At 38.1% G+C, this 16,149-nt stretch overlaps 2 protein-coding genes and 1 long non-coding RNA gene across 3 annotated transcripts; 2 read left to right on the forward strand and 1 right to left on the reverse strand.

The window, feature by feature from the left end:
• Positions 1–1,943: 1,943 nt before the first annotated feature.
• Positions 1,944–3,155, forward strand: LOC307154222 (uncharacterized protein F54H12.2-like; the record flags this gene model as incomplete). Its single annotated transcript, XM_079898986.1, has 1 exon — positions 1,944–3,155. The coding sequence occupies one exon, from the start codon at positions 1,944–1,946 to the stop codon at positions 3,153–3,155; it is 1,212 nt and encodes a 403-aa protein (XP_079755112.1).
• An 861-nt stretch (positions 3,156–4,016) lies between these two features.
• LOC307154216 lies at positions 4,017–5,014 on the reverse strand. The gene is made up of 3 exons (XR_013820307.1): positions 4,924–5,014; positions 4,182–4,300; positions 4,017–4,059 (listed from the first exon to the last, which is right to left on the reverse strand). It is a non-coding gene; the product is annotated as an uncharacterized lncRNA (long non-coding RNA).
• Positions 5,015–6,227: 1,213 nt separating this feature from the next.
• On the forward strand, positions 6,228–7,178 carry LOC307154223 (putative inhibitor of apoptosis; the record flags this gene model as incomplete). Its single annotated transcript, XM_079898987.1, has 1 exon — positions 6,228–7,178. The coding sequence occupies one exon, from the start codon at positions 6,228–6,230 to the stop codon at positions 7,176–7,178; it is 951 nt and encodes a 316-aa protein (XP_079755113.1).
• Positions 7,179–16,149: the final 8,971 nt, after the last annotated feature.

The raw sequence follows: 16,149 nt of genomic DNA on the forward strand, positions 1-16,149 counted from the left end.
AAGGAATTTTTTAACAAACAATTTCAAGATGTGATGAAAAAGCACGACATTAATCATTTCGCTACCGCTACCGATTTGAAAGCCAGCGTCGTGGAACGATTTAATAGGACGTTAAAAAGTCGTATGTGGAGATTTTTAACGGCTACAAATTCCCGACGATACATAGATGTCTTACAAGACATTATGCAGGGGTACAACACCAGTTATCACCGAAGTATCAGAATGAGACCCGTGGACGTCGACAAAGTAAACGAGGGTCAAGTGTTTCAAAACTTGTACGGCGATATAAAGAAGACCGAGAGACCCGTATTTAAATTCAAAGTCGGTGACGTCGTCAGGATTTCTAAAGTGAGAGGTCCGTTCGCCAAAGGTTATGAGCAGAACTACACGGAGGAATTTTTCACCGTATCCTTGGCTATCCCTCGTCAACCACCGGTCTACAGACTCACCGATTATGACAGTGATGTCATCTAGGGGTTTTTTTATGAAAAAGAGTTGCAAAAAATAATTGTCAGTAAAAACAAATCTTTTAAAGTGGAAAAGATTTTAGGTCAGAAAAAACAAGGGAAATCTACGCTTGTTTTAGTGAAATGGCTAGGATGGCCTTCAAAATTTAATAGTTACATAGATAAAAAAACTCTGCTGGACTTAAAACACCCCGACGTTTAACGGATCAGGTCATACTAGCGAAGGACCGTCATGGATGATCACGGGTTCTACGTCACATTGCCGTGCAATGCATCGAGGTCGGTTTATCCCGAAAATCGCATATCCGCCTATACAACCCGGCTGGCACAAGCTATAGACTTGAAAGGACAATGGGAAGTCGGACTCGCCGAAATCGAATATCCTAGGAGTTGGTACAACTTAAATGACGAAGATGGTCATTTTATCCTACATACGGCCCCGGAACCCTCCAAAGACTCGAATATCGGTTTTTCTAATATTACGAAATTATACATAAGCGGGGGTTACTACCAAAACATTTGTGCGATACTGCGTGTTATAAATCAACTTATGGCACCAGTGGCCGTATTGAATCACGACGAATTAAAAAACAAGGTGTTTCTGGTCGCGAAACCCAACATTTCAGTGAGTTTTCGGGGGAGACTCGCCACTATTTTAGGAATGACGCTAAAACCTCTCGGAGGTTTAAACTATCATAAAAAACCAGATTTTACCGCAAACGTCATCATGTACGCCCCTCATCAATGCGATATCAACGCGGGGTTCTACACATTGTACGTTTACACAGACATCATCCAGTATCAAGCGGTCGGTGATTCTCACGTCCCCCTTTTGAGATGCGTACATATATCGGGTAAAAGCAGCGACGCGGTCATTGCTAGATACGACAACCCACATTACGCATCGATCAATAAGGATCACATCACCGACATCACCATAGAGTTGAAGGACGATCAAAACCAAGAAGTACCATTTTCTTACGGGAAAGTCATCGTAAAACTACACTTTAAACCAAAAAATGGTTTATTATAGACCCGGAGAAACCGCTGACTATGTCAGCTACTACCAAAATCAGGCCGGCGGGGGTTTACCAGGGTATGCCGGGGGAGGGGTTATGTACGGAGCAGGCTTAGGTGGTCTTTTCAGAGGCCTGTTCAGGATGGCTATACCTCTGTTAAAAAGAGGATTTAGCATCGCAAAACCCCATCTAAAATCGGCCGCTAAAAATATAGTATCCGACGTCGTCTCAAACGTATTGACGCGATCTCATAACGATAAAGCTCAAGACGGATCGGGTCTGATGGTCATGGCTCGTAAGAGGATGTCTAAACCACCGGGTGTGAGGAGGCGTGGTCAGTGGGGAAAGAAGAAAACAACACTTGGACCAAATAAACGCTCAGTCGTACGTAGAAACCGTAAGACGTCTGTTAGTCGAAAGGCGACGATCAAGAGAGCCGGAAAAACCATTTTCTAACATGGCGTTATTGCACCGCATGTCGGGAGAATGCATCAAGTCCGAGTTGGACCTATTTACGGTCCCGCTGACGCAGACCGTTATTGAGAAAAACGGCTATTTAGAAGTAGCCCCATTATCGGCCATATCGGACTCTGCACCATTGGAGTTTTTTATCGCCGGCAACGGCGATGATTATTTGGATCTCAATAACACGATGATCTATCTACGGGTGAAAATCAAAGGGCCTGACGGAGCCGATATTGCCCACCCGGCAACGGTGGGTCCAATAAACTACCTGGCTGCTAGTATGTTTTCACAAGTCGACGTAACCCTCGGCGACCGCCTGATATCACAAAGCTCCGGAACTTATCCCTATCGCTGTATCCTTGAAAGTCTGCTCAACTACGGTAAAGATACGCTGGAATCTATTTTCTCCGCCGGTTTGTTTCACAAAGACACAGCCGGTCACATGGATGTGCGCGACCCGGCAGGCCGTAACGAAGGGTTGACGAAGAGATCGACCTACACCGGTCGAAGCAGGGAGGTGGAACTTCTCGCCCCCATACACAGCGATATATTCTTTCAGCAGAAGCTTTTAATTAATGGTTTGGATTTAAAGCTACGCTTTATACGGGCAAAGGATGAATTCTGCCTGATGAGATCCGACGACGTGGCTTACAAATTACATATAGTGGCGGCGTCCCTATTAATCAAAAAAGTTTCTGTATCGCCGCCGGTGAGACTGGCTCACGCCCAGACGCTGCTTTCGACCACGGCCAAGTATCCCATCGATAGGGTCTGTCTAAAATCGTTCTCCATACCCGCCGGCTCTCGTGTTTCGAATCAAGAAAATCTGTTTTTAGGAACACTGCCAAAGTCTATCGTTATCGCTATGGTCGACAACGACGCATTCACCGGCTCCTACGAAAAAAATCCATTCGCGTTCAAACATTACAATCTGGAATTCCTAGCAGTCTACGTAGACGGCCAACAATTTCCCGCCAAGCCTCTACAACCTAATTTCGATGCCGGTTTGGCAGTACGCGAATATTATCAGCTGGCGATGACGACCGGGAGACACCTTAAAGATCAACCGCTCTGTATCGGCAGGAATGATTTCCTGAACGGATACACGCTGTACGCATTTAACTTATCGCCTGACGAGGACTGTGGCCAGCACATTTCCCTGATCAAGTCCGGGAACATCAGAGTCGAAGCTAGATACAAATAATACCATTTTTTCAATCTACACATGAGAGACCTTCAGAAGTCAGAACTTCAGGGGTCAACGGTTTAGGCCCGTTGGCGAAAACACTGCATGTGTAAGGTAGTTTTCCAGATTTTCACCCAAAATCAAATACTGTATGACACTTTTCAAAGTTAGAATAACCTGTTGTGTTCTGACACAAGACCATTAACCGGTTCTTTTTGTTTTATAAATGTATTTTTAGCTTATTTCTAAATATAAACCTGATAAATATGAATACACGATTAAACAAGATAATTTTTAAGAAAAAACATTTTTAAGAAAAATACAACTAAACCATGATAATGTTTAGTTTAGATGTTGATGATTAGGTTTCAGGCGTAGTGCAACCAGATTTCTCTAACATCTCACTCACGACGAACAACGTTGTAAATAAACATTTTCAAACTGTAATTTTATTTTATTGATTATGGTGATTTAAAGTTTTTGTTATTAACTAATACCTTTATCTTTTAACTAACATCTAACCCCAAATAAACAGATAATGGAATGTTCACAATCTACATTGTTAGATATTCTCCTACATGTATGTAAGTAGTTGTGCTTAAATCTTTGGCTGTATCTATACACAGCATAGCGATGCAAAGTTCCACACTCTATGGACTAACTTATCAGACACTCACCACACTGATGTTAACATCACCATATATTGTCTTTTCTACCATGATTGGAGCAACTATTGTCCCACCATTCTTCTGGTCAATTGTGAAGGTAAGCTGATTAGGGATCTGAATTAATAGCCGTCCGAATGATGTAGAATTATTATTATTATTAGTATTATTATGCTGTCGTTGTAGATGGTTGTTAGGCTGTTGGTTTGTCATGTTTCCAGAATGTGTTTGAATGCTCAGCGTCTGAACGTCACCATCTGTTAAAAAAAAATTAACAATTAAATACACAACCAAAACCATGTAAATGTTATAGTAAAACTTATTGAAGATTGAGAAACATATTCACTACTAACAAAGTAAATTATAAATTTTTTCCTACGTTTGATATTCTTTTTTCTGATTTTTTTCACTATGGACTTGATCCTTTTTAATGCTGTTTTCTCTCCATATTTATTCTGTAGTTCCTCTACTGTGTCTTCCAACCTCCCTGTTGTTCTTCTCCAGCTGTGCTAACCAAAGACAAACAGTTAGAAGAATATAATGTATGTACAGCAAAAATAAAGTTAACATAAAATAAACACATTCATACACCAGTTCAAAGTCAATGAACCGGCTGATGCTGCAGGTGTTAGAGCACATGATGGATGGTGAACAGACGCACATCAGGTTAAACCAGAGCTAAAACAATAGTCTATGTTAGGACAATAGTATCTGATAATAGCTGATAACGGTCATAAAGTGCGAGATAAGGTGCAAGTAGCTAAACTAAACATTTCATATTTGACAGAATACAACGACAAAAATAATCAACTTTTTTCTAATTTCTTTTTTTCTAAATTGTGATTTAATGTGAGAGGAGAAGAAACAATATTAAGAATCATTAATAATGAATGTGTACAATTTAATAAACGTATTTACCTAACATCCATAAAGTAAATTAAGGCTAAGTTCCTTTTTGTGGACAAAGTGAACTTTGGAACTCTTTTATCAAAAATATGTTGATAATGATAGTTTGGCATGCATGGGATTGGTTGTCCATAGTGAGAGAGAAATACTTTTATTATAGAAATGGCTATTTTTTATTCTATTCTTTAATCCACAAATAAAATAGGTTTTTATACCTGCTCAAGTACTTCTTGATGAGTTTCTTCTGTATTAAACAGCGAATCTTCTCAGTCAGATCGTCGCAAGATCTCAGGAATCCTCTCACACTGCTCGTGTTCACGCTCTCCATCGCTGCACTTGTGTGTATGACTCGAACGATTCAAACTTCTCTCTGGCGACATGTAGGACTTGTTGGTTATGCAGGAACTAGTTATTTATGGCTTTCCTGAGGCCAACCTCCATACATTCTACACAACAGGGTGGGTGGACCCCAGCCTGATAAATATTTCAGGACATTACACGCTCTACTCTAGCTCTACTAGCCTCGGACTGCTGCGCCACTGCAACAAAAGTTGAAAGTCCTGTTTGTCTGAACCTGACGCAAACTTCTGACCCACAAACTTCTGCGCATTAACGCACAAGGCACGATTGTACCGCAAGGGAGATTCCAGGAACCTTGCAGGAGATTCAGGAGACTCTTCGAAAAGCTGAAAAAATGGCGACGCAAAACCTAAAGGAGAGCGACTCCCCGTTGAGTTCTGGCGATACGGGGTACAATTATCCTCCGGCGTGTGAGTGTGCCACGGGCAAAGAGTGTCGTTTAAGAGCTATGCTGGACTCTATGTTTAAAGATTATTTTAGAGGCCAAATGGTTGGCTTGATGCACAGGATCATCGACGCTGCGTGTGATATGAAAAAAGATTGTGCGCAGGACACCAAACGTGTGACAAATCTCAAAAATGAAATGGACGTCGTAAGAGGCTTGACAAAGCCATGGCCTGATGTAACGCCCATGTTTTTTAACGGCAAAGAGCCGATCGGCGTAATCCTCAGAAAAGTTCTGGATGTGTTGCGTGAATGTAGTGACGAATTCGAAATCACTGAAATTCTCGCTATATGGACATTTGTAACGGATCTCTGTGTGTCACTGGTGTCAAAAAATGCAAAAACTGATGTTGGTGAATTAGTTGAAAGTCTGGTCAACTATACCCTGGAGCAAAACATGATAGCCTGCAGAGATTTTCTATTCTGGTTAGACCATCTGTAAATGTCTTTCACTCAAATTTCTTCAATGTATGAAAGTATAATGTTGAAATAAAATTCTGGTAAAAAAATGTCTGAGCTTATAAAAATAGTATTATAATAATAATATTTAGAATAATTCAATATTTCAATATTTGTTTTCTGCATTTTATGTGCATGCATGTGCAACCATTTACATTCCAGACACGCCCTGTGGCCCCATTTTTATGTCATTTTTATGAGAGTTTTCCGCCCCTGCGACATCCGTTTCAGGCCAAACGGAGGAGTTTACTTAAACATGGATATGTCTCACCAGCAACCTCCGGCTTGTCACAATCCTGGCATGCGTCGGGAACAGGAACGCCTTGACACCTTTCAGAATTGGACTCTTGCACCAGTATGTCCGGCCGAGCTTGCCAAAGCTGGTTTCTACTATCTTGGCCAGGGCGACAGAGTGGCTTGTTTCAGTTGTGGAGGCCAGCTCTGCAACTGGGAACCGGGAGATCGTGCAGTATCAGAACACCAGAGGCATTACCCCAACTGCCGCTTCGTTCGAGGTGACCGTGCAGATAATGTACCTTTATCTAGCCTTTTCAATGTATCGGCAATGCAACGGTGTGAAGAAAGGTCACTCACATTTGTCTACTGGCCCTCAAGAATAACTGTTCGACCAGACCAATTGGCTAAGGCTGGTTTTTACTATGTTGGTCGTAATGATGACGTGAAGTGCTTTTCTTGCGATGGTGGACTCAGATGTTGGGAGTCTGGTGATGATCCATGGGTAGAACATGCCAAGTGGTTTCCAAGATGTGAATACCTGCTGCAAGAAAAGGGCCAAGAGTTTGTTCATCAGATTCAAGCAAGATTTCCAAGACTATTTGAGCGGCTATTGACTCATGGAGACAGCGACTCAAGAGAATTTGTTGATCCGCCTGTGGGTCCTGGAGAAGACCGTTCAGAAGATGCGTTGGTGAAGTCTGCTTTAGAGATGGAATTTGAGCGTGGCCTGACGGCCCAGACAAATAAAGCTGCATCACCGAGTCAAGATCTTTCAGACTTGCCTATGGAGGAACAGTTAAGAAGACTTCAAGAGGAACGCACATGCAAAGTTTGCATGGATAAGGAAGTGAACATTGTCTTCATCCCCTGTGGTCACCTAGTTGTGTGCAAAGAATGTGCGCCTTCTCTGAGCAAGTGCCCCATATGTAGAGGATTGGTCAAAGGCGCCGTCCGTACTTTCCTATCATAAAGTTTTCCTATCATTTGGATTTGCAAATTTACATTTAACTTGATGCATAAAAACAAAGGAGAAGTTTATTATTTTCACTCGATCCAGTGACAACATTTTTGGATTTACAAACATTTAGAAAGTAGTTAGGATGTATTTCATTTTTAAGTTCATTTTACCAACAAGATGTTAAAGTTCATAGACCTTTAGCGCATTCCAATCTATTGAGTTAAAACGTGATATCAATATCGCATTAAACACATCATTACCGAATTCAGGGGTGTTTAATAGATTCAATAGTGATCAAGCACCCGCTGAGTTTTTCTTCAAACAAAAGTAATTTTGTTGTATGCACAGATTTTGAGGGTCGCTTATAGAAATAGGCGTCCTTGTCTTTATTTTTAAAAACATAGAACACAGAAGAGAACCTTGTGTGGTATTCTATATCCGCATAAAGGGTTAAAATATACATTTTAGCGCTATTTATAAACTAGGACCGTATAATAATATAATGTAAATGTCTCGCATATCAAATCAAGATACAAATCAAGCCAATTCATGTGAATACCGTCGTGTATGAACAAAGAGATATATAACAAATATGATATCCCGGGGAAAGTGTAACGAAAACGGCATAAAAAAAAACATTACAATCCATTATCTGTTTATTTGGGGTTAGATGTTAGTTAAAAGATAAAGGTATTAGTTAATAACAAAAACTTTAAATCACCATAATCAATAAAATATGGTTAAATTACAGTTTGAAAATGTTTATTTACAACGTTGTTCGTCGTGAGTGAGATGTTAGAGAAATCTGGTTGCACTACGCCTGAAACTTAATCATCAACATCTAAACTAAACATTATCATGGTTTAGTTGTATTTTTCTTAAAAATGTTTTTTCTTAAAAATTATCTTGTTTAATCGTGTATTCATATTTATCAGGTTTATATTTAGAAATAAGCAAAAAATACATTTATAAAACAAAAAGAACCGGTTAATGGCCTTGTGTCAGAACACAACAGGTTATTCTAACTTTGAAAAGTGTCATACAGTATTTGATTTTGGGTGAAAATCTGGAAAACTACCTTACACATGCAGTGTTTTCGCCAACGGGCCTAAACCGTTGACCCCTGAAGTTCTGACTTCTGAAGGCCTAGATTCGCTCGGCTGAAAAATGGTATTTTATTAGCTAAAATCATTGTCTTTATTCATAAATATGTCCTCATTGGTGTAAAATGATCTCTGCCAATGATCTGATTTTAAGAAAGATCATTTCTTATCTTTTATTTACATGGGGTGGGTAAGTCCAAGGAGGCTTCCGTGTTGTTCCGCCATCTTGAAACACTATAATACCAGAGAGGGACAAAAATCACTAGCACGTTTCATCATCAACACTACTATAGTCAACAACCAAATTATGACTTAAAAACGTTTTAAGCATTACATTAACAAGGCGTCATTGTAATTCTGAATTAAAAAGTTAAAGAAGGCCTCTCATGCGCAGATTCGCTCGGTTGAAAAATGGTATGTTGTCATTAAACATGAACTCTTTATCGCGATGCTCCCCAACAGATATTTTATTCTAATATTACTTATTCTAACCCTACCAGTCCACTAATACTCTACTAACACTAATGAGAGTTTACTTTACACACTCTGACTCTCACAAGCGAGTTAGTGGACATGCAGGTGCAACACTACTATAGTCAACAACCAAATTATGACTTTAAAACATTAAAAAGGCGTCATTGACAAAAATTGTAATTCTGACTTAAAAAGTTGAAATTATGACTATGCGTCATGATAATGAGATGAAAAGTTGAAATGATGACGTACTAAATTGAAATTATGATAGATAAAGTATTCCATAGTGAAATTTTCTGAATTCAATATAATTGTATTTGTGAAAATGATTCAGTACCGAATCTTCAAGAAACTGCTTGTTTCTGCAGTTCGTGTAGGCCCCTAAGACTATGAATAACTAAAAATGATTATTGATGATTATTCGACTATTGAGTAGCAGCCTGGACAGCCTGGATGAAAACCAGGAATCCTAACCGCTAGACCATATGGGAGGAAATGATACTGTCCTCGGCACATTTGAAAGGCTGCACTGCACGGAGGCAAAAATCCCCAAAAAAAGCCAAAAAGCTCAAATTTAATTTATCGGTATGTAAATAAATATCGGGATAGCTTTTCCCCAGGTGGAAAGAGCTAATGAAGGAGAAAGACTTTGAAAGGGAAGTTGCCTGATTTCTTCTCGACAGGTAAGTCAAAGGCACGGTCTATTGCTTGGTTGTGTAAATCACTATATAGAACGGTAGAACATGTACGGTAGAACATGTAACAAGTACTACATCATAACGGTAGAACATGTACAGTTAAACTCAATGATGTGCTATTGGAAGACATGTTGTCCTTTATTCACCTTTTTCTCACGTTTTCTCAATAAAATTAATAAAAGTATAGAATATAAAAGCATATTTCTAATAGGGGCACATTGTAACGCAGTCTTACAAAATGCCCCCGCCTGCACAACTGGGATTTAAACCCGGCTAGTGTCTTCTGCTAGTTAGCGAAGCATTAAATAACTATCTCAACTGTTAAATAACATCTTGGAGATTAAAATAATATCAGATTTGTCTTATTTTAAATAAACACAAAAAATAGAGATGAAAAATTAACTTAAGAAATTTACTTTTGCTATGGTTTAATAAATGTCTATGGATATCTTCCAAAAAAAAAATAATTTTGGCGGAATTTTTTTTCTATATAGTGTTGATATGGCAACTAGTAAATACTAGGGATGTCCCGATCCGATCACGTGATCGGAAATCGGGCCCGATCACATGGTTTCAGACTCGATCGGAATCGGACGTTACCTCCCGATCAGGACTCGGATATATATGTATATATATTCTCATTATTTTTTAACACATCTATAGTTATGCGGTGGCACAGAGTTACCCCGGTTTCACACTGCACGCGATAGGAGAGGGTAAGCAGCGCAGGAGCAGTGCGTATGGTGAGCAGGAGCAGGACACGCGCGCATATCCCCTTTTAACCAGCGCATGAACGTGCAATTATCTCAGATAACTCAATCCAGCGATACTAATCATATCCAGCAAGTGTGTTCGAAGAACCGAGTTAGCCAGATCATGATTCGCACGATGATATCATCTTGGATGTGTCATTTGATCTCGGATGTAATAAGCAACGTACGAAGAACGGGCCCCTGACCCCTCCTTTGCATACCAATCTCACACTAACAAAAGTTGAAAAACATACCTTTAAAAGTGTATAATATAAAATAAAATAATTTTACTAAGGTTGAAAAAAATATTCTGTTCTTTTTAAAATAAAAAGCTTACTAAAACCAATTCATTCAGCTGAATAAATAAAATCATCTTACCTTATTTTAGAAAGTTGAAGTATACCATTGATGTCCACAAAAATGTAATGTATGAATGGATTCAAAATTGTTTTACACAACTGAATTCACATAGTCATTCCTGAATGTCTCTCAAAGCACCGTCTCAAAACATAGGGAGCACGCCTCTAATGTATGTGCGTCAAAAGTAAAACACACGTGTCTGTGTGTGCTCTGACATATGAAACAGGACCCCACTCCACATTCCTGAGCCCAGTGAAAGTGTAAAGCCAGTAAAGTATATCTCATTTAAAGTGAGAATAATGTTTTATATTTCACAAATAACATAATATACAATAATATAAATATATTACAAAAATATACTGAAATGCTTGTAAAAAGAATAAAATTCATCTTACATGTTTAGAGTTACAACTCTTGAACTTACATGTTCAAGAAGGTCTTAAGAGACATAAATCACAGAGTGGTTCTCTCTCACACCAGCGTCTCAGAGGAGTGTATTCAGTGATGGGATGAGACATTGTGAGTGTTGTGTTAAAAGTTTAAATGACATCTTTTAAAAATAAAATTTAAATAAATTATTAAAAGTCTTAATAAAAACAAATATTCTACAACGATGGTCTGTGGAAAAATTCGACTTGAACTTAAAGTATATATTTTTTTATCATGGGTATGTAAAATAATTTGAAGCGTCACAAGTCATCTCACGCCTGTGAAATGTTCAATAATTTCTTAAGTTGAATCTGTGAGAAAATGACAACAACATAGGTCTATCTTCAGAGAGAGCAACCATGAGAACATTTAGAGACTGGGAATCTTCCAGAAATAAGGTCCTTCCGATCAGCGCTGAGAAAGAAGTTACTTGACAATAATGATAGTTTCAGGATTGTAATTGAGGTTTAAGTTTATGCTAATTCGGGTTATTTCGAACCCCTGCAGACAGTCGGTCAGAACTGTGTAATGACATCAAATGTAGTGAATTCACTCTGCAGACTCCAAATCTCTTTGAAAGTGTTTACTGATGATAATTTAACAGGTGTGGTTCTGGAACAGAATACAGAAATAAGCTTAAATGAGTGACTTACATAAATTTACTTTAACATTTGTAAGTAATATGATTCTAAGGCAATGATCATTACAGGTATGAATAACAATAACATTGAGCCCTTAATAACGTAATAGGAAAAACAAATAGAACAGCCATTCTGTATGAGTCCGCTAGATGGCGCCCTTAGCGCATTTATGGTGACTGAACACATTTAGATCAATAATTATTACATGTACTGATAAATCACAAAATAATCCAACACATCATCATCTCTTACTGTAAATTGCGTGTATTACTTGCAGTAGCTATTATGGATATTGATAAAGGGATAACAGAACGTCAGTATTATTTAAATAACACAGATTCCTATGGCGCAATGGCGCTAGATACATCTGAATCGCGGCATGAACGATCGGCGCATTCTGAGGAAAAACTGACAAAATACACTTACTTTCTATTCACGCACACTATATTACATCAGTAATATTCAGATGCTGCCAACAAACGTGCGATAAAGTGGAGTCATCTTGGAACAGCATACGTTCATTGCATCTGCTCGGTGCACCTGCTTTTCCTTCTTGGCACATGGTCGGTGATGACGTTGAAGGGTGCGATTGGTCAATAACAGAGGAGCCTTTTGAACAAGGATATCGGATGACAGATAGCCTCTGTGCATCGTGTCAGAGCGTATGTCATGTTACGCCGGTTTCACACTGCACGCGATAGCAGAGCGTAAGCAGCGCAGGAGCAGTGCATATGGTGAGCGGGAGCAGGACAGGAGCGTTTTGCTTTCACACTAGCAGCGTTTGTATGGAAGGCCAAAAGGGCCAAAACGTGTGAAACTGTCGTGTAAACACGTAATTAAGTGTTAACACGTAAACACGCAATTTACGTGTTAATACGTCATTACTAAATTATTAGACATTAGCACCATGACCATTTTCACAATCACGATAGAAATTGTGTAAGGATATTTACACATTTCTCCAAACAGTATTTTCATGTACACTTATAGCATATTTCTAAAGCATCTTTTTATAATTTAACCTCTATGCATTTGTTATAGAGCCCCTTCTGATAACATCATTAAGCCTTATGAATCTGAGATAGTGCATTGTTTTGCTGTTTTTTTTCGAAGTTAATATATATATAATAACAAAGTTATTTATATTTTATATTACAACACACACTTTGCACATTATATTACATTACACACACAAACACATATATATTACAAAGTTATTTATATTACAACACGCACACTACACTTTACAAATTATACTACATTACACCCCCCCCCCCCCACACACACACACACACACATGCGTATGTCATAATAATAATCTAAAACAAGAGTGGCTTGAATTATTAATAATTGAAATGAGACAGAATTCCTGCCATAAAATGACACTTTACAATGGATATTCAAATGTGAAATCTGTGAATAAGACCAACAATTATTAAAATATATTGTAATAATACTACACAGAACAAATGGTAAATGGACTGCATTTATATAGCGCTTTCACAGACCGATGGCCACCAAAGCGCTTTACATAGCCTCACATTCACCCATTCACACACCGACAGCGGTGTCAGCCATGCAAGGCACCATCCAGCTCCTCGGGAGCAGCTGGGGTTAGGTGTCTTGCTCATGGACACCTCAACATTTGGTCAGGTGGAACCGGGGATTGAACCACCAACCTTTCGGTTTGTAGACAATCTACATGAACCACTGAAAAATTACTACAAAATTACTATTAGAGACTAACCTCGGCTTTCAGATGATATTGCAATTAGTTGTGTTTGGAATAATTATTAATGATATAGTTAATATTTAAATTCATTGTAAATTTTCTGCTACTATTCTATGTTATATTTGTGTTAGCATTCGAACATGTGCCGAGCCGCCGTGCAGGAAATCGTGTTGCATCTGTTCAGGGTATTAGGTGGCTGATGGCCTGGCTGCAGTAGCCTACTTTTATAACGAAATATCCTTATTTTATTATTATTATTATTATCATCATCATCATCAATATTATTATTATGATGCTGGTATAATGCTAGCTAATACATATAGGCTAATTTATTTTGATAAGATTGATATTTCACGAAATAAAACAAACTAATTATAGGCTATAATCTTTGGGGCAACAGTGCAAAACCCTGAATCATCAATTAGTTAAATTTTCACATTTATTAGAAATTAAATTTCGTACATATCCTAACATAACAGATCCATTTATGAATGGACTTTGATTCCGGTGGTGGCTGCATCAACAGAAGGGTGTTTTTTTTTTTGTATGTTGTGTTAATTGATTTGAGAGCAAATATTCATTTAAAGAAGTTTGATTGAGGAAAAACTAAATATCATTATGTGGCCCAAGACAAATCAGAGTGATTCTCAAAATGTTAAAAAAAAATATAAAATAATTATGTATATGCTATTTATTTATGCTCATTGTCTATTTTTAAAGACATTGTTAACATTTTATTTTAGATTTAATACTGCAATTTACAGGATTTGTTTGTTATTTGTGCTTGTGCAAGATAGCCATACCAGCCAGTAAAGTTCCATGGTTTCCAATGTGCCAGCACGCAAATCACGTGTGTGGTGTGTGTAATTTGTAATTTGTAGTGTGCATGTTGTAATATAAATAACTTTGTAATATATATGTGTTTGTGTGTGTAATGTAATACAATGTGTAAAGTGTAGTGTGTGTGTTGTAATATAAATAACTTTGTTATATATATATATATATATATATATATATATATATATATATATATATTGTTGGAGCCAAATGTAATTTAATTATTCCACCACTAGATGGCGGTGTGGTTCAGTGGTGTGGGTAAAGCCGCACTTGTTCCTTCACATGGTATTTAAGCTACTTTGGGTTGAATCACAGGTACAGAGCTACAGAGCAGTCAAAAAGAGGACAACAGATTACCTGTCAGTTTACACGGTGGAGTTAGTAGCAATTTTACTAGCGTTAGGGTGGGTGGAAGAAAATAGTCAGGACCAAGGTGTCGTTATAGCCTCAGATAGTATCAGCATTATTAAGTATTCAATCTGGGAGAGCATCATGTAGACAAGACCTCATTCATCAAATACTTCATTTGCTGCTTACACTTCATAATAAAAGAATAGCTGTCTCTTTCCTTTGGGTTCCTGCTCATGTAGGGGTGGAAGGAAATGAAGCTGTAGATATGCTAGCAAAAAACTCTATAAAGCATGAAATAGTAGATGTGTGTATACCAATATGTAGAGTAGAGGTTAAAACCATCATAAAGCAACATTCAATTAAAAAATGGCAGGAATATTGGAGCACAGCGGATACAGGACGTCATTTATACAGTATTCAAAATCAAGTAGTCACAAGCATGAGGAAGGGCAGAAGCCCAAAGGAAGAGATGTTAGTTTCACGTCTTAGAATGGGTCACACTGGTTTAAATACAACATAGTACAGAATAGGAAAACACCCCACTGGACTATGCACTTATTGTAATGTACAAGAGACAGTGAAACATATATTGTTAGACTGCAAAAAATATGAAAAAGATAGGGTAGAATTGAAGACACAAATGGATGAACAAAGTATTACACTTGAACATTTATTAGGAAAAACATCTGGGAAAATACACAAATTATTAATTGTGTTTTTGAAAAATACTGGGTTAAGCGAAAGAATTTAATCGTTTTTTTTTTTTTTTTTTTTTTTTTAACAGTCTTCTTTGTTGTCATTATAATGTCCACACTCCAGTCTAGTAGGTGGCGGTAATGCACCTTTTAGATGAGTTGCCAACCGCCATTAAAAATCTGAAAGAAGAAGAAGAAGAAGATCACAGGTACAGGTGGCGGGAATATATGGTTCTTACCATAGAACCGATGTATTGTAAATCTCTGAGCCAGCAGATGTTGCATTAAATGGACAAAACACTGTTCAAACGGATATCGCTGTGTGCATTGTTTATTATGCGTGAAGAACATCTTACCACCTTTCCTGGGCTTATAGGAAAGCCACTACAAAAAGTAAGAACCTTCTCGGACTAAGAAGATATCGTTTGAAATTGAGTTTCTTGTGCATTGGAATGGACGGAGGAATTCTGTGAATGGAAAAAAGGTTGATTTGCGCACATGGCAGAGTGAGTGACTACTACTGGAGTGTGGATCGCTTACCTGATGGGTTGCAGAGTCTTATCGTCTTAAACTGAACAGAGTATGTAGGCCTATGTTTTAAGCTGGCACATGTGGAGAAATTTCAGAAGCTCTACGAAATGCCGGTGAGTGAACTTCTTTGATCGATATTTAACACATTATGAGATACTGATTCAGGAAGAAGTTTGAATCGCGGCTTGAGCTTGACTGTTTACGTTCTTCTACAATCAACAATACTTTCAGCTTGTTGTATGTTGTGTTGGAGTGGATTTTGCTTTGTTCAGTATCATTATCATCGCTTTATGGCTCATTGAACGTGCTTTAAAGGAAACGCTTACGTGCAATTGCAATGAGTGTCCTTAGAGAAATGAATGATGATGAAATCATGA

This window comes from Squalius cephalus (assembly GCF_949319135.1).
Source record: "Squalius cephalus genome assembly, contig: scaffold_79, whole genome shotgun sequence".
NCBI lineage: Eukaryota > Metazoa > Chordata > Actinopteri > Cypriniformes > Leuciscidae > Squalius > Squalius cephalus.